The sequence below is a fragment of the Hyperoodon ampullatus genome, assembly GCF_949752795.1.
Source record: "Hyperoodon ampullatus genome assembly, chromosome: 13".
In the NCBI taxonomy this organism is placed as follows: domain Eukaryota; kingdom Metazoa; phylum Chordata; class Mammalia; order Artiodactyla; family Ziphiidae; genus Hyperoodon; species Hyperoodon ampullatus.
Genome location: NC_136926.1, coordinates 24900878 through 24928550, shown reverse-complemented (window position 1 = coordinate 24928550; position 27673 = coordinate 24900878). Strand labels below are relative to the sequence as shown.

Sequence of the window (27673 nt, the reverse complement as noted above, 5' to 3'; positions counted from 1 at the left end):
GGGTTCGATCCCTGGTCGGGGAACTAAGATCCTGCATGCCGCACTGTGCAGCAAATTTTAAAAAAAGTGGGGGGGGATTTAGTCAAAACCAAGGGATTATGGAGATTAATCATAGAAAATTATTGATTATAAAGTACATTTATTCCTCCAAAGAGATGAAGGTTTGCTCATCTTCGTTAAATATGTGAACTCTCTAGCTGTTTTAGTGGTGACTCTTTTCCAGTACCCCCATGGCCACCAGTCATGGACAGACCACCTAGAGAGGAAGAATGCCCTTGCTGGTTTGCTTAACTTTCTCTTTCCGGCATCTTTCCAGATCCTCGAGAGCGTGTGAAAGAAGATGACTTAGATGTTGTTCTCAGCCCACAGAGACGAAGCTTTGGAGGGGGCTGCCACGTGACAGCTGCTGTTAGCTCCCGGCGCTCAGGAAGCCCATTGGAGAAAGACAGTGATGGGCTCCGCCTGCTTGGTGGACGAAGGATTGGCAGTGGGAGGATAATCTCTGCTCGGACCTTTGAGAAGGATCACCGTCTTAGCGATAAGGACCTGCGAGACTTGAGAGACAGAGACCGAGAGAGGGACTACAAGGACAAGCGTTTCAGGGTTTGTCTTCTAGATCCTCTGGCACCTCGTGTGTTCACTTCGTTTATACCGGGTTACCCTGAAATGCTGGGTGAACATAGCCCGTTGTTAAGCCAGAGGGAGAAACAGAGAGCTGGGGGTGGGGAGGGGCTTCAGGTCTATAGCATAGCATCTTCATTGTACTGCTGAGCGTTATTTAATTCATCAGTCCTTGATTGAGGTAGAAATGCTGTAACTAGAATCCTATTTTTTATTTTGCATTATGTACTTTTCCAGAGGGAGTTTGTGGATAGTAAGCGTGTCTTTGAGCGTAGAAGAAACGATTCCTACACAGAAGAAGAACCAGAATGGTTCTCAGCTGGACCCACAAGTCAGTCTGAAACCATTGAGCTGACTGGCTTTGATGATAAGATACTGGAAGAAGACCATAAGGGGAGAAAAAGAACAAGGCGACGGACAGCCTCTGTGAAGGAAGGTCAGCAGAAACTTTCAGAGGAAAGCTCACTGTTCTGAAATGAGATGTGCTTATAATTGGCTTAATTGTACACTTAGGAATAGGCACCAGTGTTAAAAGTGGCAAATTTTTAATGTTGAAGCCTGATTTTGAAACTTCTTCCTAAGTGTGAGTTCACTGTGTGTAGATTGTACTGTCTCCTCAATTTGTCCTGCCTGCAGTGCTAAACAGAAAAGTCTCCCATTACCCAGTAAGAGCACTGTGTACACCAAAGGGTTCCCCAGAGGTAAGAGCATGTGATAGAAATAATGAGGGGTCTCATTTATTGAGCATGTATGTACTAGACACGTGGTAAGCGTTTTGTTGATATAATCCTACTCTAACAACGCTGTGAAGCAGATATTATTGTGCCCATCTTACAGATGAGCAAAGGGAGATGCAGGCGGCTTATGTGACTTGTCTGTGGACACTGAAGAAGTGTGTAGGGAAGTTGGGAGTTGAACAAGATGCTGTGCTTCAGAGCCCACCTCCTTCACCATGGTGTTAAGCCTTCATAGTGTTGTCACTTGGCTTCTCCCAAACTCACTTTTCTCAGGTATCTTCCTTGCTAAACTGAAGAAGCCAGAGCTAATGTGCGAGGGGTACCTGGTGAAGGGTGGGGGCCCACTAGTCGTGTTCAGAGCAGTGACCAGGCTGGTGGTCTTGGGAGGAAGCAGGGAAGAGGCAGGTGGGTAACTTGGGAGACTTTGCTGTTAAATTGCCTTTGAGAGATGCCTTTGTCTCATGCTCAGACTAAAGCAGCACCAGCAAGTGTGGTCTTTTCACCTCATGGTAAAGATCAGGCTTCTGATGAGAATAAGCCCATCTTTTTCTTAACTGAGATGAAATCTGAATTTCAACCATTCTTGTATCAACATGGGAGGAGCCAAAAGTAGCAAAATATGTCAGTAGTGTCACCTCCTCACCTTACAGATGCAAAGAGACAGGACTGGAAAGAGGTGACAACCAAGACCCTGTGCCGTGGGTTTAATGGCAGCGCCTCAAGTATCAGTAGAATCCAGAGGTCCGGGCTTTCTCACCCCATTGGTTAATTGCCCTAGCTACTGCGTTTAAGATAAACAGGTACTCTAGTTGCATCTTGGCTGCAAGAACGGAAGGACGGGGAGGGATGATGAGTGCCTTTGAATCCATTTATATCTGTGTTCCAGCTTTCCGTTGAACTTGGTATGTAGAGTTTTCTGCAGGCATGTAATAGTGCTGGGAGTATAGCCATGGACAAGACAAATGTGTTCCTTGCCTGCATGATTTTAATACAAGTGTGTGTTGAGCACCTACTCTACAGGGCCCAGTGCTAGGTATTGTACATATGGTGATGAATGAAACAATTTGAATATGTATTTCACTTAGAAAAAACAATTATGTAGAAGGAGGAAATGGTTAAAACCCTCCACTGATAGAAAATTTTAATTTGTATTCTCTCTAATGAAAAGTATATGTTCATTCTGGACTTCCCTGGCAGTCCAGTGGTTAAGACTCCACGGGGCATGGGTTCGATCACTAGTCAGGGAACTAAGATCCTGCATGCTCTGCAGTGCAGCCAAAAAAAAAAAAAGAAAGAAAGAAAGAAAAGTATATGTTCATTCTGAAATGTGATAATAACACTTGCCCTTAGTTATCTTTCCTGGGTCCCTGGCTTTTGAGACTATCATAATAAATGGCCAGTTGTGTTTGTCTGTCTGCTAATGCATGTTCCTACCCACTCTCAGTTGTCAGGCCCAGTTTGCTCTCAAGCTGGCATAAAATTACACATGGGGCACTTCTGCTGCTTGCATCTCTGTTAAGAGATGTTCTCATCTCAACACACAAAAAAAGAGAATAGGAGAAATACTGAAGTTTTTTTTGTAAGAGTATGAACTAAGTACAGACTCTGTCTTCTGGCTCTCATCCTAAAGTAGGTAGACAGGTTCTGGTGGGTTAAATGAGTTAGAGAGAAGCACTGCTCTAGTGGAAAAGGACACAAACTTGGCATTGATTAGGCTATTAAGTTGTTTACCTTTTCTAGGGCTCGGTTTCTTTGTAAAATGAGGAAAATACCTCCACCAAAGTAGTCATTTTAGTTAAATGTCAGTCTTTAAGGAACATCGATTACCTCTGCTGGTTGGCAGTAAGTGTGTGCTGACCCACTGGAGAGGCTGCCCGTTGCCTTGTCCATGGCTCACAAACGTCTGTCTCGCCAGCTGCCTTAGGCCCTCAGAAGGCCCAGGGTTCTGAGGCGGCAGGCACCTCTGTGGAGGGGCAGTGCTGCCTTACACACACAGCACAGCATGGAAGAGCACTGATGGCCCACCTAGGGTTGAAGTTTCTGCCACCTGTTAGTATTGAGACCTTGGGTAAGCAAGCCACTTAACCTTTCAGTTGTTGTCCCCTGCCTTGCTGTCTAGCTTTTTGAAGTGTTATTGGAATGAAGCAGATGATAGCATTTAGCCTCTCTTGGTCTAGAATATCCTGGATGAATAATGAGACTGCAGTCCTGTTGGGGCCTTTTGAGAAGGGATGGGTCCAGGCTTCGGCACTTTTTTTTTCCTAGGAGGACTTCATGTCTGCTGTGATCTTGAAACTATAGGCAGCTTTTACATCGGTGCTTTTGCAGGGAGGGGCTTTAGGAGTTCTCTTCTTCAAATTAAAAAGTTGATTTTCCAGTATCTCAGTGCACTTATTTTAAAAGGAAAAAGTCTGTTTTTATCTGAAGGATTTTGCCTTTTGCCCATCCTCTGGCTAAAACTAAGATGTTAGCTTCCTTCAATGGAAACTTGGTAGCTTCTCTTAGACCTTATCTTCCCATCCTAACAACCAGACATAACTCAGTTTTAAATGAACCAGGCACTGCAGAGTAAGACAAAGCTGATGAGAGCAGCTTTCCTTCCTCAGAAAGCTCAGTCTCACCAGACTGTTCCTATAATAAAGTGTGATAAGTACTCTGAGAGATAACACAAACATTATAGAGAAGGTGGTGATTAATTTTTTGGTAGGGTAAAAATGGGTAAGCAGTGCAGACTTCCTAGTGGAGGTGACATTTGAGCTTTGCCTTGAAGGATGAACTACAATTAGTAGGCAGATGAAACTTGCCCTTGGACTAGGTTTCACATAAATACCTTAGGTTGCTGAACCCTGACTTAAAGTGGTGATGCAGATGCATGGGTGAAAGCAGAGCCAAATTAATGTCATTCCATTTTTAAGCAGTAAGAGAGGCTCAAAAATTGTCCTTTAAAAAAAATTAGAAAAAATCCACTACATTATAGAAAACTTGAAGAATGGGCAGAGGAGGGATCATAATCCTTCCTAAATCATGTTGGTGTTCTGACTTGTTATTAAGTCTTTTTTCCTCCTCTAGCTTCTATAGGAAGGGAACTGTTTTACTGTTGCAAGTGCTGCACTGGCACAAGAAGTCTGCTTTTAAAGTCATCTGTGGCTCTTCTGTATGTGTGATGGTGCTGAGGCCACAAAATATGTCTGGAGCAGTTTACATGATCAGACTGTCTTTGTCCGGTTTTGCTTTCAGGCATGGTCGAGTGCAATGGAGGAGTGGCCGAGGAGGATGAGGTGGACGTCATCCTTGAACAGGAGCCTGCTGCTGATCAGGAAGTGCCAAGGGATGCCATCTTGCCCGAGCAGTCCCCAGGAGAATTTGACTTTAATGAGTTCTTTAACCTTGATAAGGTGCCATGCTTGGCTTCGGTGAGTGTAGCAGCATGCTTATAAACATGGATGGAGCAACTGTAGGGTTAAATTTGACCTGAGTCTTTAAGATACCTCTTTTTAAAGTTTTGTTTTGCTTGATGATTGGGAGCTTTTTGGCTTTTATTCTTAAATATTATATGAATTTTTGTTGGCTTCGTTTTGAGAGGCTAAGTGGAAATGACTAAGTGAGAATTCTATACCAGTTAACTTTTTCCAGGTTGTTAGCATTGGACTAAGAATTCTTCAGATGTTTAAGAACATTGTCTGCTTTTTAAGTTGTTAAGTGTTTGTTGTGGAGGTGGATTTTTATAACTGATCATCAGTATCATACTGATCTGCATTCCTTGGGTAAGGCTGGTTAGGTGGTACCTGTGTGATGTGATGGTTCTGAAAACCTTTCAGGAAAAGGAATGTGGGATACTATCACTGTTGCTATTAAACTGTTGAGGTCTAATCTTTCTCGACTTTTAAAGTAGAAATAGTAAGACATCCCAAATCTTCACTTGGTACCTGCCCTTGCTCCTGTCCCCTTTGGCCATTTAGGGATTAGTAATGCCTCATCAAATTTTTGGAGAGAAGATAAAACTGTGGCCTATGCCCCCAGAATTGAGATTTTTCTGTGGTTGCTGAAAGAGTGCATAGGACTGATGAAATAGAATTTTTAAAACCATTTGACCAAAAGCATCTGTACGTCCCAGATGTCCTTTACAGGACATGAAATATAGCAAGTAAGTTTGACCAGTCCTTTAGAACTAGTGGTTCTAACTTAACTTACTCTACTCCTTAACTGTAACTGCTTCTTGTTTGATCACGGCATAAATGGACAAAGCTGGGCATGACAGGCATGCCTTTGTCATTTGCCTGTCCCCAAAAGCCTAAAAGATGGCCACCTGGAATAGGTGAGCAGACACTGCATAGCACTGATAGGTACAGGGCCACAGGTGAGTTCTAGGGCAGTACTTCTCAAATTCTCTATGGTGAAGGCCAGGTTTTATTTCCAATCCATTGAGGACCAGTACTTTAGTATAAAGTACAAACATCACAGCAATGCCCAGTTGCTATAAAAGTTGCTAAGCATTTACTCCGACTCTCAACTTACCTCATTGTGGACCAGCTTGGCCCAAGACCACACTTTTCTAAAGCGCTGTTCAGGAATATGTGGAGGGCGGCTGCAGATCAACCGGCAGCTGCGTGGTTTTGCTCCTTAAGTTCTAGCACAGTTTTAACTGTAAGTCCTCTAGCCAGATACGTCACTTACAGTGAGCTGGCCAGTAGTCCTTTGGCTCACTATGAGCGGAAGGGTTGCATCCAGATACAAGTTTAATTTACTTGATGTAAAACTGAGTGATCCTCTCAAATTCTTAGCTTTTGAGGAGACAGTAATTTTTTATTTTTATACCAGCTGTGTTTAGTGACTTTTTTTTTTTGCATTCTCTTAGAAGACAGATTGAAATCTTATTGTAAAAAGTTTTCACAGCAAAAGGTCAAAATTTAGAGGCCTGTACTTGCCTCCAAATGTGAGTACCTGTGAAACTTACCTGTGTACCTAGGCAGAGGAAGAATTCAAAACTAAACTTTTAATAATAGGTAACATGCATACAGTGCTGATTGTTTTAGGCTTTATATCCAATAAGTCATTTAATCCCCACAAAACTCTTGTAAGTTAGATTACTACTGTTTCTGTTTTACAGATGAGGAAGGCAGGCACAGAGGGGTTTAAATAACTTGCCTAAAGTCACATAGCTAGTTAGTAGTGGAAACTGAATTCTAATTTTTGTAGTTTCAGTTAACAGTCTTTACTCCTTATCCCCCCAACTATACTGCCTATAAAGCATAAAAAGGAGGAATAGGAGCTCAGCACCATCTTATCCTTTGGCCCTCACCCAAAACTTGGTTAATTCTGAGAAGGTACCTGGCTAGGAAATCTCTCCATGTTTTTCATGGAGGTACTGCTCATTTAAGGTGTATATTCTATAATAGATTCCCTTAAAAGCAAAGCTGGGATCAGTAAAAAGAGATGCTCTGGTTGTGCTGTATAACCAGCTGGACTCTATTATAATGCTCAGAAAATGACCAATTGGGAAAAATAAGAAGGGCTATATAAGATTTGAATATCAACTGACAAATGATATAAAGTGTTTGAGGTATAGTACCTGGCACTTAGTAGGCCCCACAGATGTTGGGTATTAATTGGCATAAACAGAATTACACCTATATTTTTAAGCTATATTTACTGGCATTGCAATACTTTAGAAGTTGACAGCCATGAAAATCTGTACAAAATGAAAGTTTAGATCACATGTGCAAATAATTTCAGTTACGTAATTAAAAATAAGCTGATTTTAGATATGCAGCTCTTACTACAGTACTTGACACATAACAGGTACATAGAAGTATTTTGAATGAAGAAAAAGGAAATCAAAACAAATCCTAAACTATGTAGAGTGATGAACAGGAGCATGACATAGAAGAACCTTGGTGGAATAATCAAAAGTGTGCTAAGGTGAAAGTGTGTAGCCTTAAATGGATTCATTACAAATCCAAAGAAAAATCAAACTAGAGTGAAACAAATACAAAAATATGGAGATTTCCATAAAAGTGGAAAGTAATGAAAGAAAAGCATTGATTAGTAAAACTTAGTAATTGTCAAAGAGCAAAAATATTTCACAATATCTGTATCAGAATAATATGAATCCTAGGATATGACTAGTCTAAATGACCTTTGATGGACCAAACTAACAGTCATATAGGTTACCTTAAAAATGCTATTAAAAATGTAGTCTAGAAAGAGCAGCTGAAACATACCAGACTGCAGTTCAGTCTTGACTAGCTTAGGCTGACTAGCTTAGGCTGTGGGATGTAGCAGCAGTCAGCTGAGTACCAGTGTGCATAAGGGGAGGGAGAGACTGGTATTAGAGTATCCCTGCTGGCTCTATGGTAAAATATGACTGACTAGATAAACTCTTAAGATTCTTTTTGGGTTCAAAATGCTCTAGCTTCTTGAAATTGGCATTTCTAGTAAGTGGTGTGTAAAAGCGACTTTGTCTCTACTTATGTTTTAGCTATAGTAAAACTTAGCTTCTCTAACAAAGTTGGTCACTGATCAAAATATGGAAATGACTTTCTTAACACTGTCAAATCTTTAGAAAATGTCCAGATACCTTATATTCACTTCCTTTACTTTTTCATGTTCTTCCTGTGTATCTTCTGGCTTTTTTCCTATACAATATGATCAGAGGAAATAAAAACAAAGTGCAAAGCTATTTTTACTATTTTTTAAATTTCAGACTCTTTTCAAAATTAAAATATTTTAAACAGCTGTAGCTTTTACTTTTAAAAATTCCTGTTTATCACCAAGGTGGTTGTGTTTTGGGGGTAATTCCCAATTTTTCACAGTGAAACATCACTTTATAAAACATCACAGTGAAACATCACTTTATAATTATAATATAATTATAATGCTATAATTTAATGATTGCAAATTAGTGGACTTGCACGTCAGCATTTGCTGGCATGGCCTGTTTGTTTACAATCATTTTGTATTCGTGTCTGCAGGGTTTGCCAGTACTTGTCAAAGCCAAATCCAATAAAAAAGTCGGTCTTTGCCCTAAAAAAAAGGAAAAAAAAAGTCAGCATTATTTAAGGTATGAGAGTCTACAAGTGGAATGTGATTGAAACTTGAATAATACCTAAGAAAATAGAAGTACCACAAGTAATCAATGTCTCGGTCTTGTGTTGAAGAGAATTACTTGTGGCTTAGAGTGGGTATGTGTTATGAGAAAATTCTTCCAGATAAGAATAAAAGAATAAATCTAACCTTCCACTGCTGAACTTTGACTAGAAACTGGGGGTTTTAGACTTCAGATAAAACAAAGTCCCTAACTCTGTCATCTATGTACCAGTCTTGAGAAAAACCTGTTTTCTGTTTATGCCTTATTGTCAAGGATGTGCCTCATTTTTGGATTGATATTTGCTTTATCTTGTCTGTTCTAAATATTGATAAGGGAACTGCATAAAGATCTATTTGGATATTTAATTAGATTTATAATGGGGTACAACTGAAAATTTCATTTTCAATGCTTAAATTTAGTTTTTAAGAAGGATTGGTAGTAGAAATTAGTGTTATGAAACAGCGTTGAAGAAATTACTTCTGATCATAGTGCATCATTTAATTGATCTTATTATTAAACCAAAAACTATGGAGGTCAGATTTAAAAGAAAACGAACACCTGAAAACTTGCCATTAAGTTCAAACAGATATTAGAGATCAATTAAAAGTTCATCTTTCACATTCTGACTTGGACTTTGACTAGGAAATATGACTTGGAAATATGATCTTTATGAGCTCTACTTTTTAGCTTTTGGGTTCTGAAATTGTCAGCATTGGATTTCATGATGTTCATTACAACCTTGAGGATGCTGAAGTCTGAAGCAAGGGTTTTCTTTCATCAGCTCTCCATACCTGATGCTTAGTTGAAGGTCACTCATCAGCTTGGCAATGGAATGCTTTACTCTGATGCTGATTTTGATTTTGAAACTATACCCTCTTAGAACATTCATGGATTTTCTAATGAGGCAAAGATAGAAAACCAGAACACTTTCTATGGCACAGAGGTTTTGCTTTATATGCTTAGAGAATACATGGTTGGTTATGCCCAAGTTTGGGTTACTCAGAAATGATCCAGGAGGGGAAGAAAAGTTAAAGATGTTCAGAATCCTAAGTTCTGAGGGTATTTGCCTTCAGGTCAGCAGCATCAAAGGAAGTTTCAAAGTAAGTGACCCTTTCTTAAAATTTGAACCTTCTTGTCCTTTTCAGCTAGAAACTATTATCTTAGCTTCTTTTATCTTTCCCTTTAGATGATAGAAGATGTTTTGGGAGAAGGGTCAGTCTCTGCCAGTCGATTCAGTAGGTGGTTCTCTAACCCGAGCCGATCAGGAAGCCGATCCAGCAGTCTTGGGTCAACACCGCATGAAGAGCTGGAGAGACTTGCAGGTAAAATTGCTTCAGGTTCTGGTCTTGGATGTAGACTTGAGCTTTCCCTGATATGGTTCATTTTGTCTTCATTAGTCAGGGGTCCATTAAAGGGTTTCTGGATACTGAAAAAACCCTTCAATTGGTGTCCTTTTAATACTGTTGAAGATATGTTTCTGTGCTTTATTGGGACCAATTAATTATGAATATATTTACTTGGAATACTAGGTCTGGAACAAGCCATCCTCTCTCCTGGACAGAACTCGGGGAATTATTTTGCTCCTATACCATTAGAAGACCATGCTGAAAATAAAGTGGATATTCTAGAAATGCTACAGAAAGCCAAAGTGGATTTAAAACCTCTCCTTTCCAGCCTTTCTGCAAATAAAGAAAAGCTTAAAGAGAGCTGTAAGTTTTTATTAGAGTCTGCTTTAGATATTTGAAACATTTGGATGCTCTGTCTTAACGGCAGAATTGGTTCTAACAGACTGCTACCTCATCAGAAGTCAGATAGATGGTGGGTTTTGTTTAATGTTCTTCAAAAAAACTTTTTACCTCTTTGAGAATCTGGTAGTCACTGGGTCACGAGCTTCATGGTAAGAACTTTTCTTCTAAGTCCTCCTTACCTGGAACCTGAGTATAACACTCCCGTGAATGTTGTAGTCCTCCCGAGCATAACTTGGCAGCTCCTCACACCTCTGCCCCAGTCTGGCATGTTCTTGCTTAGGTTATTAAGCCCTCAACATACAACCTTTGTGATATAATAACCATAGTGCAGGTAGCACTCTTGCTCATGTTGGGCCATCTGGGATTCCTGTCCCTGGTAATAAGTCTCCAAAAGACTCATTACAAGAAGTCCTACTGCAGGATCTCAGTGCCTTCAGTTTGTCTATTTTTGGTGTTAGCCTTTTCTGACAACCTCACTTCAACTGTGAAATAAATTACATTCACCTTACCCATCATGGTATACAAAGAGAATTCCTACCACATATTCCTTTGCTTCGCTTAACCTGGACTTTCTCAACCTTTCAGCACATTCGGGGGTTGTGCTTTCAGTGGAAGAGGTAGAAGCAGGGCTCAAGGGCTTGAAGGTGGACCAGCAGGTGAAGAATTCAACTCCCTTTATGGCAGAGCATTTAGAGGAGACCCTGAGTACTGTGACCAGCAATCGACAGCTCAGAAAAGATGGAGATATGACTGCGTTCAACAAGCTAGTGAGCACCATGAAGGCAAGTGGGACTTTGCCTTCTCAGCCCAAAGTCAGCGTAAGTATTTGGCACAAACCCCAACCTTTTCTCCTTTTCCCTCTTTCTATTTCCACTTCCCACCCAATAAATGGCTTTTAAAAAAGGTATTCTGAGTAAGTTGGAAATTCTTTAGTAGTCAGTTGGTCCTTGCTACTTTTGTGTGTTTTTTAATTATCGCTATACTGTTTGTTACTTGAAAAAGCAGGCTTGTGGTTAATCTGTAGTTACTGTGCATGACAGTACAGTGATTGAAAGATTCAGACATAACTTGCTTATCTTAACTCACTGCTGAAAAAAAAAGGTGTAAACATACCTTTAGGGATGAGCTCCAGAGAAGGCTTTCTGTTTATTCAGCTACTTAAGTTAAAGTAACTTACCATATTTTTAGGGTAAAATCTTTTCACAACTTCTAATTACTCCCAGATACCTGAGATTACTTGCTTTCTTGATTAGGCAGTTGACAGGTATACATATCATTTGTAAAGTATCTAAGATGAGTTTTTCAAGACAGTTGCATTCTGTTAATTTACTAATAAAAACAGCTGTGACTCCAAACTTGTAAAACACCTTTAGACATGAAGTTGGGTTACAGGGTGACTGCATGTCAGTAAATGCAGGTGTGTAGCACATACTGGTCTTTGTCATAACACATTTAGAGGGCGCCTCTCAGCCATGGTCTATGTGTTACTGTTGCTAACCCTTGATTATACAAAGTGAAAGGGAAATGGTAAATCTGAATAATAAATAAAAACATAGACTACTCTAGTTGCTAAGTTATAGCAAATTTACCAAACTGAGTTTTGCCTCTTGTTTTTCCTGACACCTTCTTGTCTGAGAGCTACAGGTTAACCATGGGAGAAGTAGCTGTTTCATTGTGCCTTGTACCAGTGGAGGGCAGCTGATTTTTGATGTTTCTTTTCTGACCAGCTGTTAGTGCTAGATCCTAACACGCCATTGTTCCTGGCCTACCTACCTGACTCTCTGCCTCTGAAAGGAGGCATCTCAGATAGGTAGACTTATTTCTGTGTATCTGACCACACCATGCCAGTTATGGGGGAATGTTCCTTGTAAGCTGCTTTAGATAATTTCCATGCAAAGAATTACTAGATATAAATGCTTTCAAATGAGGACCAAATTACAGGACTGCAAACTATCCTGTTGTGCTTTCTTCTTATTAGGTTGGCCAAAAAGTCCATTCGGGGTTTTCTGTGATTTAACGGAAAAACCCAAACTTTTTGGCCAACCCAGTACCTTTATGTCATGGTGATTAGGTGCTGACTACAGTGGTAAGGGTCACATCTTGTAAATAGCCACTTCTAGTGTAAGTAAAGAAATGGGAGCAGGGGAATTCAACAGTTTACCTGATGCTTTTGAACATCTTGTTTCAGATATGATTCTAGGGTTTGATATTAACACAGTTGACCCGGAGTTGTGAGGATAACTGGTATGATGTTGGGGTTTCAGTGCTCTGAAATATATCTGGCTTCAGCTGAGGGAATGAGCCTCAAACACACACATAAAGGAATGGATGATATAATTTAAGGTGCTAGGCAAAGAGTAACACAAACTCAACCTAGAAAAGAAAGCAACAAGGAAATAATGTAATAAGTGCACTGGGCATTATCCCAAAATATTACTTGATTTGCATGTTGTTGTTTAAGTCATGGAATTCTTCCAAGCTTTTAATTACTGTGACTGTGTGTGTTATGTATACTATTTCCGATCTGCCTCTGTTTTGGTTCAATCATATTGTTTGTCCCCAAAATAGGACATGTTGGTTCAGTCTAAACTCTATTTCAAATTAAATTGTAGACACAATCCTCCAAATATAGTAAGCCATGTAGTATAAAGTTGCCTATTTGTTTTTTGGGGTTTTTTAAAATAAATTTATTTATTTTATTTATTTATTTTTGGCTGTGTTGGGTCTTCGTTGCTGGGCGCGGGCTTTCTCTAGTTGCGGCGAGCGGGGGCTACTCTCCGTTGTGGTGCACGGGCTTCTCATTGCAGTGGCTTCTCTTGTCGCGGAGCACAGGCACTAGGCGCGCAGGCTTCAGTAGTTGTGGCACGCAGGCTCTAGAGCGCAGGCTCAATAGTTGTGGCGCACAGGCCTGCTCCACGGCATGTGGGATCTTCCCAGAGCAGGGCTCAAACCTGTGTCCCCTGCATTGGCAGGCGGATTCTTAACCACTGCGCCACCAAGGAAGCCCGTCTATTTGTTTTTGTTAAATGGAATTAAATGACTCTTGAGGAGATCTTACTAAAATCATTTACAGTCAGTTCCAATTCCAAAACCAGCAATGAAACACTTGGATAGCTTTGGGCTATTTGTCACTCCTGAGGACATTGCTGTGGACCTTGGCAGTTCCAGCTTGTGGAAGGGAAACTGACAGAGAAAGCACTTCAGGCAGAGCTAAATGGACACAAGGATGTCCTGAAGCACCAGAGGTAATACAAGTTCGATGCAAAATATAACTGCTGCTGCATTAAAAGAGCTAAAAGTGGAGGATATGAATTTTGCCCTGTATATGAGACCCATTTGGAGTAGCTTGTTAAAAAATAATAAAGTTTAAATTTCCTGAAATATGAAACTCTGAAATATAACAACTTTGGCCAAATTCACATGTTGTTTACTAGGTTTTTCATACCATCTGTGGTCTATAAATCTTGTTAAAGACAATGGGTAGCAAAGGTTGCCTGGAAAATTAAAATCTATAGATTATCAAAATTTCCTACTGTGGCTTCTCAGTAAATAAGTGTTCCCGTTTCACCGTTTTCTTTTCCCCTTCTTTTGGTCACAGTGTTAGAAATAGTAAAATGGACTTAGGGTTACCACAGAAAAGACCTTGTCTGAGGGTCTCTGAGTGGACTTTGCACGTACATGTGACAATTCTTTCTGTTCCGAGATCTTTGGGACCTGTGTGATGAGAGAGTGGGACAGGTTGATCTGACTTTTCTGTGATATGGACATCATTCTGCTGTTAAGTGCCAACTCCCTGGGGAGTTTTTATGTTTTCTTGTGGTGGTCCCCAATTAATCTATAAGTTAAGTATGTAAGAAGGTTAAAACCAGTTTTCCTTTGATTTTTTTAGCGAACGCTTGAAAGCCATTTGATGTCCCCTGCTGAGATTCCAAGCCAGCCTGTCCCTAAGAACATCTTGCAGGTACTTCACAATCTTATACCGAGGCCTTGGAGTCCTGAACAGTAGTCCTCTGAACTGGTTTTGTGTAGTGGTCCACCTTTGGGCCTTAGAGAATGATCCATGTTGCCCGGCAACGAAGGATATGATGTTGCTGCCTGACATCGTTCTGTGTCGTTTGTTAATCTCAATGTGGCGTGGGGAGGTGGCTAAAAAAGATGATGAAGTAAGCACTTGGTTTCCAGTTTGCAGGTTTGCAATTTCTCTGGAAATTTAAAGTATCTAACTTATATTTGTAGCACTAACTTAAAGGAAATGTTGGTAGCTGAACGTTCAGAGAAATTTGTTGCATGTACAAGTGCCAAGTCCTTCAGTGCAGCAGGAGGGAGATTCATCATTGGCTTCCAGAATTTAATCCACAACCTCTGACTAGGAGGAAGAACTAGGTTTGTTCACAAGGATTTGACTTTTCTGCCTTTAGGAACTTCTGGGTCCACCTGTTCAGAGACCTGCTTCTTCCAATCTTCTGAGTGGCCTTATGGGGAGCTTGGAGCCTACGACATCTTTACTGGGCCAAAGAGCACCCTCTCCTCCCTTGTCACAGGTGTTTCAGACGAGAGCAGCCTCAGCAGACTACCTTCGTCCCAGAATACCATCACCAATTGGTAAATGCTTTTGTGCGTAGATGCCCATCTGTCATCATTTCCCCTCCCCTTCCCCTAGGTTATACCTCTCCCTTAAAACTGGCAAAGTCTTTTTCATGGGTATCCTTGAAAAGTTTAAAAAGAAATGTGTTAATTTGTTATGCTTTTTTCAGGGGGTGGTAAGGACACAGATGTGGAAGATAGTTTATTATCCAGCTGCCCTTCTAGATAAATAGGTTCATGTTGAGGTTTTGTACTTTTGAGGTTGATCTAAATTGGATCCAGCTTTTTAGTCATCTTCCTTATTTTGGGAATTCAATCTAGAAAAGTTAATTTGACTCCTTAGGTTTTTCCTTAATAGAGAAGTCAGAGTAGTGACTCTCCACCAACCTGGTGAAGTTGTACACGACCAACTGGGAGGTCTTGTGGCTAATTCAGAACATGAATGGAGGAAGCACTTCCAGAAAGCTGTCTTAGCAAAGTGTTGTACAGAATCTCAGTGTTCCTGCACCTGCAACCACTTTAGGCTGCTGGCTGCTCTGGCCCCTGCCAGTCATACCTTGAGAGGAAGTTTTTGTAATCTTTCCACAATTAGGGAGATATAATGGAAAGAGTATGAACCTCAGAGCACTGGCCTCTGCTTTGGTATCAGCTGGTGTGGTTGCAATGGGCCAAGTCACTGGCTAGAAAAGCTATTCTCTCCCAGATAGAGGTCTCGGCTCTGAAAGAAACAAAACTGACAGCTTAGCTGGGAAGATAGATACCAGCAGTTTGAGTCATTAAGTGCTCTGATTGAGGTCCACAGAAGAAGAGAGACATCATCAGCCCAGGAAATCAGTACTTCCTGAAAGAGATGGTGTTCAGCGAGGAGCAGCATGCATTGGTGATAATGCCTCTTGGAGGTACAGGTGCTGTCTTGACACGCACTGAATCTTTAACCTTCCCAACAGGTTTCACACCAGGACCACAGCAGCTTCTCGGAGATCCATTCCAAGGCATGCGCAAGCCCATGAGCCCTGTCACAGCCCAGGTCTGGCTGAGCTCTTTCTCAATCTGTTGCTTGCTTTTTACCATTATTGTTGCTTGTGGGATAGAGAATTAAATTGCTGCAGTGCTTGGAAGTGGTTTTGAATTATAACTCAAGCTCAGTGAAGGCTAGAAAATTGGTGAAATTATGTCATACTTAAATAGCTAAAATTTTGTTCAGTGGATGGCAGCACAGTTTAGTCAGGTTTGCAGTATCTCATTTCTCTCAGCTGCTGCTTAAACATACCTTTTCCAAAAGAGCAAAGAGAGACCTTTGTAGAAAGTACACTGACTGTCATTCTTCTGCTGACCCCCCCTCTGCCACTTCTGTTCAGCAGATGAGCCAGCTAGAATTGCAACAGGCAGCTCTGGAGGGACTGGCCCTGCCACATGACCTTGCAGTGCAGGCAGCGAACTTCTACCAGCCTGGTTTTGGCAAACCGCAGGTGGACAGAACCAGAGATGGATTCAGAAACAGGTAAATTATTAATCTTACCCTTGTGGAGATTTGCAAATTAGTTATCCATAGTATAACTTCTGTTTTACACACTGATATATTATACAATATATGGTGACAGTTACATCTCCCGAATGTTCAGTAGAGGAAATCGTATGATTGCATTCCAGTGCAGGGGCATAGGCTTTTCATCCTATATAATTTTATTTATATTTTTCATTTAATGGATTCGTCTTTACAGATGTAGCTAGCATAGCTACTTATTTGCAGTTATGCTTATGAAATGATGAAAAGTAAAACTACACGTAGCTTCCTCCCCCTCAGATTCCTTGTTGAGTATCAAACTGTGCCTTGATTCAGGTTTGTTGATCAGAGCTGTTAACAAATGATTGCTGACTTCACTCTCCTCCCAGTCTCTCCACTAGTTTCAACAAGTAGTGAAATGAAGTGAACCATAAGTTGGGGAGGAAAGGGTAGCAATATTGTTCTTTTTTATTGTAAAATAAAGCAAGCAGAAAAACTGCATGAAGCAGTTTCTGAAGTATGAAGTATGGCTTATTGTAAGGTAAACTCTTGTTAGCTACCCAGAAGCCCTCCTTGTGCCTTATCCCGATAATACCCCTTTTCTCCAGAAGTGACCATTGTCCAGTCTTTAAAAGTAATCACCACCTTCGTATTTTTAGTTTTATCACCAAAATGTGCATCCTTGAACACTATACTCCTGCCCCATATAGTATTTGGTACTTAAGCCGTATTTGTTTTGATGTGATTATTAAAATTGCTGTCTCAGTGTCTTCCTTTAGCTGGTTTTGTATGTTGAAACTTTCAGAAAACATTGGGACCAGTAAGTACCCCATTCCCGTGCATAAATGTATCTGATCTATATAGCCCTCAGCCTAAACAGAGAGCTCAGGACTGGTCTGCCAAGCCCCTTCACTGGACTTCTCTCTACAACGTAACGATTTATTGATCTTCAAAGCACTTTTGATATCCACAATTTAATTTGCTCTTGGCAATAACTCTGTGAGGTAGATGGGGTAAAGAACTGCATTTTACAGATACTTAAACTTAGGTTTTTTAAATGTGACTTACTTGAAGCTAGCAGGTAGATCCAAGTCACTGTCAGTGGAGCCTTCAATTTTTAGATCAAATGGTAGGCCTTCCCTGAATACCCTGTACACAGTTGTGTCCCCCAACAGATATGGTTTCTCCTTGCCTTGCTTTATATTTTTATTGAACCTATCACCTTCTAGCATATTATTTTTTTTTCTGTCTCCCTGCCCATAGTAACCCCTCTGCCCTGCAAACACAAGAATGTAATGAAGCCAGAGATTTTTGTTTTGTTTACTGCTGTATCCCCAGCACCTAGAACAGTGTCTAGCACATAGTAGGTGCTCAAATATGTTTATCAGAAGGAATAAATGATAGGTCGTGCAGAACCACCAGATTGGAGGTTACCTCTTAGTCACCCAGAGTACTACTGTCTCTCTCTCCCCTTGTCGTCATACTCAAGAGTCTCAGGGTGGCAGCACTGGGGCTTACCTGGTACAGACTGGAAAGAAGCCATGAGTTTAGGATTCCCATCTGCTTATGAGTCAAGAGAACTTCCAGAATCATTGACTGTACTTGGAGCTTTGGCCTTTGCAGTACAAAGTCTGACATGGCTGAAATGCAGTGAAGCTTTGATTAGCCAGTGAGCTCACATAGTTCATTCTTCTCTCAGCCTGTTTATGTCATCATCAACTGTTTCCTGTTTTCTTCCAAGTTAAGAGAGAATAAGTAGGATGTCTGGGGAGAGAAGGGAAGTCTGCTCTTTTAAACTTTATTTGGGAAGCCTGGGACCAACCCTGTGTGTAGACCAGGAGTAGCAGGGAATGCTTCATGTAACTGGGTCCTAAAATAGCTCAAAGTCTTGGTGCTCTATTTGACTTGAACCAGTGTCTCACAGAGCCTCAGTTCTATGCCAGGCACTGTGCTACTCAGTGTTGCTCTCTACCTTCTGGAGCACAGCCTGCCCTACAGAATAAAGGCCCTCCCTAGCCTACCTCACTGGAATAGTCAGCAAGTAAACTACACACTAGCCCTGGATAACCCTACATTCCCAAGGCCTTCCAGAGTCCCTTCTACCTGAATCATTGTTCTCCGTCTGTAGTTTCTCATTGGCACACTCAATGCAGCTCCTTCCAAGAGAAGCTTTTGCAAAGTCCCTGCATTGTAGGGGTATCCTCTCATTCCTTCTACCCCTCATTTTCCCATTGTACTTTGTTGGTACCCTAATATTGACGTTCCTTGTTTGCCCTAGGTTAGTAAGTATCTCCCCCACTAGATGAGGGTTCTTGCAAGGCCCGGGACCATGTATCATTAAGCTTTTGTCTTTCCTCAGAACTTAGCACATGGTTTTGCATATGTTAGACACTTATTAAATGCTTGGGGAATTGAAGAAAGGAAATGGGATGCTTCCTAGGCTGGCCTTGAGTTTTACGTGGTTTTAGAACTTGGAGTTTGAGCAGCTTGGGGCTCACACTGATAATTGGTTTGTTCACAGGCAACCGCGAGTGACCAAGTCACCAGCACCTGTGCACGGAGGGAATTCCTCTTCCCCTGCCCCAGCCGCCTCCATCACAAGCATGGTCAGTGACTTTTGCCTTTGTGAATGACTCCTAGGCTTCTCCCTGTTTGGTTGTGCCTATGTTGGATCACTATGTACCCCAAAATGTCCTTGAGTGCCTTCCACAGGAGTCAGTGATTTAATAGACTTTTATACCTGCCTATTTATTAGGCCCTCCCCTCTCAGGATACAGTCTAACTCTTAGGATTCTAAGTTCTAGTGAAGCCCCTACCTTGGGGAAAGTGTGTTCCAGCAGATAGACAACTAAGAGCCAGAGCATACAGGGTGGTGTGATATGTTCAAACGAGTGAAGAATTGGAGTGGGGAGCAGGGGAGGACAGGGGTAAGGATGGGAGGTGAGGTGACTGGGCTTGGAGCATGGGAAGTCCAGAGAAACATGGTGGGAGTTCACAAATTCAGATTCAGGTCTCAATGCAAGTTAAGGCTGGGATAGAGAGGTTTGCTTACTTGTGGTGACAAGTCAAGTTTTACAGCCGACTCGTGTACCAGCATTATTTATCTTTTTTAGGTTTCTTCCCCCCACAGACCTTTATCAGTCACCTAGTCAAAGCTGATGAGGGGAAAAGACTATTGCTCTGTACTTCAGGACCTCAAGTGGGTCTTTGCACTAAGCACCCTGAAGGCAGGATCTAAGAGCTTTTCTGTTCATAATTCATGCCCTGTCTCCTGCCAAATCCTGAAGGATTTGTTCAATGAGAAAAGTTGCATGCATAATAAAATCATCAATGTAAAAGTAGGCAATAAAGAGGTGGGAACAAATGACCCCAAATAGTGAGTACTGGTGGCTGAGGAGACCTTTAAGAAGATAATTGTGGATTTTCTGGTAGCCAGGTTAAGATGGGAAATATTAGGAGTATAGAGAAATTTAAGTTCTGTGGTTGTCGCTGAAATGTCCTTTCCTAGCTGGGAGGGCTGCTGTTTCAGGGTATACTTCTGGCCATGTTCTTTCCCCCTTCCCAGCCTAATCCTGAAGCAGAGGCTGCATAGGCAGATCCCCATCACCGCAGACAGGTAGGTTGAAGCTTCTGTGCTTCAACTACCTTTATGCTAGAGCTAAATCTAGGTTTTGATGAAATTGTGAGCATGGGATGGTGCACTTGGGCCACCGCCTATTTGGCCCATCCTGTTGCTTTTCTTCCAGCAGCTAGAGGCCAGAACGTTGGAGTTGGCCTCTACCACACATGTAGCCAGAAGGGGACTCTTCAGCTTCAGTAGTTTGGCCAGTTGATTAGGAAAGGCATTAAAAGAATGTGTTAATACTGTTTTTCTCTGCAGCTTTCTCCTTCCTTCACTCCTACCTCAGTGATTCGTAAGATGTACGAGAGCAAAGAGAAAAGCAAGGAGGAGCCAGCATCTGGAAAAGCAGCTCTTGGTGACAGTAAAGAGGACACTCAGAAGCCCAGTGAAGGTACTGCAGAGCTGTTGAGGATGTACTGCCCAATAATGTGACAGAGCATCAGCCTGCAAAGCCCTGGGCAAGACCCCTGGTTGCTTTGGACCACAGTTCTGTGTCTAACAGTGAGATGGGTTGGACCAGCTCACAGTTACTTAAGCCACTTGAAATTCTGACCAATCTAACAGTGGCAGGCATGAGTGCTGGCATTAGGAAGAACAAGCATTAGTTTAGGATCCTTATTTTGGCTTGAATTTTTAGTACATTTATTTGGCAAATTAATAAAAGTTCAACCAGGTTTATTTCTGAAAGGTTCTCTCCAGTCTGTGGAGACTAATCATCCAATAAAATCTGCAATGGGTGAAGCATATAGGAGGTGTGTGAGAGCCTTTTACAAATATGTAGAAAATGTAAGAGGTTTTTAGGGGTTGCACAGTTGGGATTTTCAGGACATAGTGAAACAGATTCTAATGAGTGAGGTTTACATAGGTCTAGAGTGTTGGTCTGAGAGCTTTTTGCCTGTGAGAAAGCTTCTGAGGAAAAAAAAAGAAATCCTGTTGGTCCTACTAAAAGGCAGTTCAGATTCCTTCACCAGACTATAATTACTCTTTAAGCTTTTTGTTGTGATGGATTTGCATAATTTTACTCACTTGATTTTCCCCTTAGACTAAAAAGCATGTTAATCCCAAGCAGCTGACTAGGACAGGACTAGCTCCCACACAGATGCAGACCACAGGCATATGGGCAGACCAGGGTGCCCAACTGAGTTAGACCACCAGACCTGATATGCCAGGCTTGCTTGCCCATAGCTATTCCTGGATTGGGAATATTATAAGAACAAAGATGTGGGCTTCTTAAAAGTTCTCATTTACAACTTGAGCCTTTGGTTTTTTTAGAGTGTAGCAAAAATAAACACTTGCAGCAAGGTGTTGGAAGACTGGAAAACTTGGGGTCTACTCCCAGGTCTGTCCTTAACTACCCATGACCTTGACTAGGCCTGTTCATAAGGCAAACGATGGACCCTATGATGCAATCCTCTAAATCTGTTGAGGGGATCAAATAAGGATTGTGAGCTTTCTAAGAAATGAGTTACTGGATCATTGGGAGGACAATGTGTTTGAGAAAAGTTTGCCAATACCAAAATATTCTCTTTCTGGATCCTTACAGAGAACCTCCTGTCATCCAGCTCTGTGCCCACTGCTGATCGAGACTCTTCTCCCACTACAAATCCCAAACTATCAACCCTACAGCGGTTTTCATGTTCCACCCCACTATCCCAGACCAATCGTTACACCAAAGAACAAGATTATCGACCTAAAGCAACTGGGAGAAAAACACCCACCTTAGCATCCCCAGTTCCAGGAACACCTTTTCTCCGCCCTGTCCACCAAGTCCCCCTTGTCCCCCATGTCCCCATCGTTCGGCCTGCTCACCAGCTTCACCCAGGGTTGGTCCAAAGGATGCTGGCCCAGGGAGTACATCCACAGCATCTTCCAAGTTTGCTCCAAGCTGGTGAGTTTCTGACCTGGCATGATGACAGTTGCTAGAACTGATGAAGGTTTTCATCCCTAAAAAGATGTTACTAGGTTTTTTCCATTTTAACCAGTGGGTCCAATCTGATCTATCCCTTAGTCGATTAAAAGATTAGGAACCTAGCATTGAGCATTCTTCATTCTTAATAAACTTCCTGATTAGCAAAACTGTATAGTCAGGCTTGAAAATTTCCAGGTAGATTATTTCTCACCAGTTTCTTCTCTCTGCCCAATAGGTGTGCTTCCTCCTGGGATGGACCTGACTCATTTACAGGGACTATCTGGCCCAATCCTGGGTCAACCCTTTTACCCTTTACCTGCCACTAGTCACCCTCTCCTAAACCCTCGTCCTGGGACACCTCTGCATCTGGCAATGATGCAACAGCAGCTACAGCGCTCAGGTAGGTCCAGAAATGGGCCAGGTGAGCTGAGAACAGGCTCAGGCTTAAAGTTTTTGAACCAGTTTCCAGTGAAGGGGATAAAATGACACTGACCATTCACCCTAGCAAGACTGGGATAAGGGTGTAATCAGAGAATAGGATGAAGTAAACCAACCTCTGTGGGATTTGGAATTCCTGTGAAGACAGTGGGAGAGCCAGGTGTGCTCTGGCTTTTTTTTTTTTTTTCTTTTGTCCCTTTGCCTCTTAGAGGAGGCTGAGAATCCTTCCGACAGCTTCAGCATAGGGACTGCCGAGAGTAGATGCCCTCTCACCAGCTTATGTCATTGCTTCTGCTTGTCTTGGGAAGTAGTGGGCATGTCATCTAGGATGGGCTCTCAATATGGATTGCTTCTGAATAGCTCAGCTTTCCAAGGTACCGTCTTCTGGCATTTTGCAAAGGAACTTCCTAAAGAAGCCTAGAATCAATCACGTGGTAAAGAATTCTGTTTGGAGTTTCATGGATAGGATTTGAGTGAAGCAGGGCCTGCTAGAGAACTACCTCTCCTCCTTGTGCTCTGAATGATAACCTTCTTATCGCCACAGTTCTTCATCCTCCAGGGTCTGGTTCCCAGGCAGCTGCTGTCAGCGTTCAGACGACGCCTCAGAATGTGCCCAGCCGGTCAGGCCTGCCTCATGTGCACTCCCAGCTAGAGCACCGCCCCAGCCAGAGGAGCAGCTCCCCCGTGGGCCTTGCCAAATGGTTTGGCTCAGATGTGCTACAGCAGCCCCTGCCCTCCATGCCCGCCAAAGTCATCAGTGTAGATGAACTGGAGTACCGACAGTGAGCAGGGCAGCAGGCTTGTCTAAGCCTGGACCTTTTGGTGGCACCCTGGTCAGGACTCTGCTTCCTCATCTCATGTTGGTTTATGGGCTTTTACTTTGTAGCACTCTGTGCAAAGCTGTTTAAGGGCACCCAGGCACCTGGTGTTGTCTGCATTATGATGGAAGGAACTTATTAACCAATTGAGTGGAGCCTACATGGTCTGAATACAGGATGCAGTGTTGTCAGTCCTGAATACAGGAAACAGTCTTTTTTTGTAAGATATGTGAATGAAGTGTTGGTGTCTTCACCAAAAGGTGGCACCTTAAGGGTTCTGAGGAATAAATGTATAGACCCTTATGTACAGACCTGTGTATAAACAACTTTTGTACATACATATAGGATAGCTTTTTTGAACTTATACAGCTGTACATAAAAGTAGCTGATATTAGTTAAGCCTGTGTCAACAGTTTGGATTTTTTTTCACTTGTACATTTGGGACTTTTTCTTTTGGTTGATTAAAGTTGCATATGCTAAGTGTGTGAATGAAGTGAATGGCATTGTTGTGTTTATTTCTTCCTGAATCCCTTCCTCTTCACTAGGTTCTTTGAGGGAAATTACCTTAAGTTTTTTCTTTAAAACTTATGGAATTGAACTCTCATTTGGGAGAAGGAAGCTATGGCCCTCTTTCTTGAGCCTTAAAGACCCCAATGGGCCAGTTTAGGCTGGGCTGACCTTACAAGTAGTATTGATTGTGGCTAATACCAGATGATGGTGTGCAATTTCTAAGTGAGCAGTTTGTTGCCTTCCTGTTCTCCAGGTCAAAGTCCCCTAAAGGGAAAAATGGGGCCTTAGAGTTCTGATTCAATCCATATTTTTTTTCCATATAAAACTTCCCTCAAGACTCTGGTGCCTGTGTTAACTGATCTCTTGTGTGCTCTACCTCATTCCTCAGCTCACAATTATTTTAATTATTCATCTTAACTACATGCACAACATTGGAGAAAAGGATTCTACTATAATACTCTAACTATGGCCTCAAGTCCCCTTTCCTCACTGAAGGTTTTTTAGTCCCACCAATCTGAGGTGACAAATCTTCTTGAGCTCCTCAAGTTAACTCACCCAGTATCTCGATACTTGTCTATTTAGGGCCATCAAAGCTACTTTGACTTCATACTAGGGGGTCAAATAATGAGGCCATTCTCTGATTCACAGGTGAAATGAGCAAGATGGGTGGATTCTGAGTACAAGGGTGAAAAACAGCCTGAGTGTTAAGGGTGCAGCCTATAAACCTGGAGCTGCCCACCCTGCCCTATATTCTTCTAGGAACACAAGAAAGCAGGTTGCTTTTCAACCAAACCTGGCTTTGTGGACTAAGCATGAGGTCTGTCTCTTCCTAGTACTTCAACTTCATTAGCCCTCCCTCCCTGCAGTAGGATTTGCTGAGTGATTCTTCAACTTCAGAAATAAGCCCTGTTTAGAATTCTCACAAATGCTTTGTTTCTATAAACAAAAGCTGGAAAACAATCTCAAGTAACAGTGGCAGAACACAGACACCTGAATCTAATTCCATCTTTCCTGTGTGTCCTTTCACCTTCCCTTTCATGTTGAACCAATAGTTAATAGGTGTAGAGTGGGGAGAATTGGTTTGAAGCTGCTGGTGAGGGCCTTCTTTTCAGACTAGAAGCTGGTATGACAGAAATGAACAAATGCAGGCACCAAGCAGAGGGCAAAGCCATTAGCCAATAACTGGTGAGATGGAGCCAGAAGGAAATAAAGGAGTGTTGCTAAGAATAGCACAGCAGAAGCTAAACGGCACAGATCTTAAAAACTATTTTGGTGAATGGAACAGTAGAGGCAAAAGAGGAAGTTAATGCAGTCTTCAGGAGCTAAAAGCCAGATATAGAGTAAGGGCAGGAGGACTTGATGACATGATGTCTCAGCTAACAAGATATCTTACGTGGAGCAACTTTGGGAAGTCTAGCAGGCATGAAATGAGTTTAGAAGCAATCAACACTGGAAGGATGTGCAAGGCATCCTCCAAGTAAAAAGGCAGAGGGCCACAGAGAACCTTGTGGAAGTTAAGGAGGGGGTCAGGTAGGAAAGAATAGTGCCCCCACCCCCAAGGAAGCAGTTGAGCAGCCAGTACTTGGGAAGTTAGTAGTAATCAATGAGAAGTAGGGGGAAAAAATGGGAAAGTACAGCCAGGCCTTCTTCCAGGAGACAGCTGTTAAGTATCTTATAAGCCAGGCTCTTAAGATGGAAGGGAGGTCAGGTCCACTGGCCTGAATGAAAGAGACAAACTCCAGAAATGAAGATAACTTACTTAATGGAGTAAACTGACTCAATGGTTCTATTCCCTTTATCAACAACTGGTTCAAGAATGGGAATGAGATGCAGAGACAAATTGGCTGGGCAGCTTCTAGGAAATGGCTTCCCCAAAAGATAAGACCCAGCCCTCTTTAGTATCCTCTGGATACTGATATAAAGCCTGGGACTGAGCAGACATTTCTTCGACAGTGAGGGGAGCCAACTGCCCAGCAAAGCCAACAAACTGCAGTGGACAAGAGTAGCTTGATGGAAAGAATTTGGATCCTCAATGACATACCAGCTACCGTAAGCCCATCTGAGCTCCAGAAAACTTACGTGAGAGACCAAGTTTTCTTCCATTTCAGCTGGTTAAGTTAGCGTCTGCTATTAAACACAGCTAAAAGCATTCTAGATAGTTAATGGCACAGGACAGTGAGTCTGCTTAGCTGTGCTATAAAAGATTAGGAAAGAAAAATGGAAATTCACAGGAAATTCAAGCCATGCTATGACAGCCAAACAACTCTAGTCTTGGAGTTCATGAAGAGAAAGCTTTGCGCTATAGGAATAACCCTCCTTGGTGGCCCTACCCCAGGCAGCATTCCTAATACAAGACTGTACCTCTCTCCCAGAACTCCCAAGTCTGAGCCCAAAAGGGAGAGAAAGGAGGTGTAGGGTAATGCTCTCCTCAAACACCAGGGGCCACCGATGGGGGAAGGGGAGGGTGTTGAATGATGGAAGCAAGGCCTGTTCAAAGCACATCCTGAGGCCTTGGATGAACCTGGATTTCAGCATCCTTCTCTCCCCAACATCCTGGCATTTCATTGCCCAGTGAAAGTGAATCTGAGGATTCCCCCAAAACCCAATATATGCCCTGGCTGGAAAGTAAACCTTGCTGGAAATCCTATAACTCAGAAAGCCAATGTCTCTCTGAAGAGCCGGGGTAGGTTCTAAATTATGGCCTCTATCATGAATGTACCAGTGATATCAAGGTCTACGCCCTGCAAAGTGACTAGGATACCAGGCCTGGGAGGCTTATCTCCTGGCTGTGGGGACAGTGCTAAACCCAGGCTCTAGGAAGACTATGAGAGGGAAATAACTGTCACTAAGGTAATAGGAGTAACAAGTACTAGAAAAGGCTGAGTATGTGGAAAATCCTACATCCTCATTCCTCACAACCTGCTAGAAGCTCTAGCTCACTTCATCTAAAATCAAACTGTCTTCCTGTAAATCTGTTTCCCTTCTCGATTTTCTCAGGGACTACCCTTCTCTATCATCCCTGTAATCCATACTGAAATAATCTTTGACTTCTCTTCCAAAGAGCAAGTCAGCCAGTTACCGAGTTTAGATTTCTCCTCTATAGCTATATGCCTACTCCCTCCCTCTCCCCATATTCTCACTAGTCCAGTCCAGCACACAAAGATTTCTGCCAGTCAATTTCGCATTATCAAGGCAATCCCTTTAAATTCCTTATTTCCAGTCTAAAACCTCTAATTATGTCCTTAGTACCCTCTCAAGTAGTCTTGACCCCACCCCTCCTTATAACCTAACCTCCCACCTCCATACATATGTGTACCCACAAACCTGCTCTGATCACACTGGTTGCCTCACTTGCAATGTTCTGCCTCCATGCTTTCACTCAGGTTATGTGGTTGGGACCAGGACTGCCATGGGAGTTCAGGAGAAGGGCTGGGCTATGGGAAAGGAGACACTTAGTGGCGCCCAGCTGGCAGCATGGTTCAGCTCAACTTTCAGCCCAACACTGATGCACAGCTGTGCTCTAACTAAAGGAAAGGAACCAGTGAAAACAAGAGCCAACATTCACCAAGTACTTATATGCCAGATACTGTGCTAGTAAGCATTTTACAAGTACCATCTCTCTTAATACTAAGAATCTCCACTCTAGAAGGTAAGTGTTATTACCATCTCCATGTTACATGAGAAAACTGAAGCTTATAGAGATTGAGTAATTTATGCAGGATTCCACAGTTAATTAGAGGTGGGCCTGCCATTCAAAGCCTGATGTGCCTGGTCAGAGTATTTTACTCAACCGCCACACTACACCATCTCCCAAAATGGCTAGCCTTGCAGGGAATAATCAGTTAACTTACATCAAGTCCTTCCTTTCTCCAGTATCATCTGGGAAAGACCACCTGAAAGGACCAAAACCCACACTGAGTTGGAAGTGTTTCTCACAACTAACTATCAAGTGAGATGTTGCACTCACATTTTTACCCATTTCACATACAAGACCAAGCTCCCAAGTACTCCTTCTGCAGCTGCCTCACTACACATACCCATCCTCATTCAGTCCTCCTCAAAACAAATTCTGACAGTGACACATGAACTGTACAT

At 42.2% G+C, this 27673-nt stretch overlaps 1 protein-coding gene across 3 annotated transcripts in view; it reads left to right on the top strand.

Annotated features, from left to right (window-relative positions):
• Positions 1 to 23555, top strand: part of EIF4ENIF1 (eukaryotic translation initiation factor 4E nuclear import factor 1) — a gene marked incomplete at its 5' end in the record, with an annotated part of 40434 nt that extends 16879 nt beyond the window's left edge. The window contains 15 exons of one of the 3 annotated variants that reach the window (XM_079717353.1): positions 317 to 603; positions 859 to 1057; positions 4596 to 4771; positions 9632 to 9767; positions 9975 to 10154; positions 10779 to 11011; positions 14083 to 14154; positions 14612 to 14795; positions 15725 to 15804; positions 16139 to 16278; positions 18803 to 18887; positions 20162 to 20294; positions 21447 to 21791; positions 22048 to 22212; positions 22795 to 23555. In XM_079717353.1, the coding sequence (XP_079573479.1) occupies positions 317 to 603; positions 859 to 1057; positions 4596 to 4771; positions 9632 to 9767; positions 9975 to 10154; positions 10779 to 11011; positions 14083 to 14154; positions 14612 to 14795; positions 15725 to 15804; positions 16139 to 16278; positions 18803 to 18887; positions 20162 to 20294; positions 21447 to 21791; positions 22048 to 22212; positions 22795 to 23036 (2657 nt within the window). In that variant the 3' untranslated portion in view covers positions 23037 to 23555. Of the gene's footprint in view, positions 1 to 316; positions 604 to 858; positions 1058 to 4595; positions 4772 to 9631; positions 9768 to 9974; positions 10155 to 10778; positions 11012 to 14082; positions 14155 to 14611; positions 14796 to 15724; positions 15805 to 16135; positions 16279 to 18802; positions 18888 to 20161; positions 20295 to 21446; positions 21792 to 22047; positions 22213 to 22794 lie in introns of all 3 variants that reach the window. The other 2 variants (XM_079717354.1, XM_079717355.1) reach the window with 2 other exon arrangements.
• Between the last annotated feature and the right edge of the window lie 4118 nt (positions 23556 to 27673).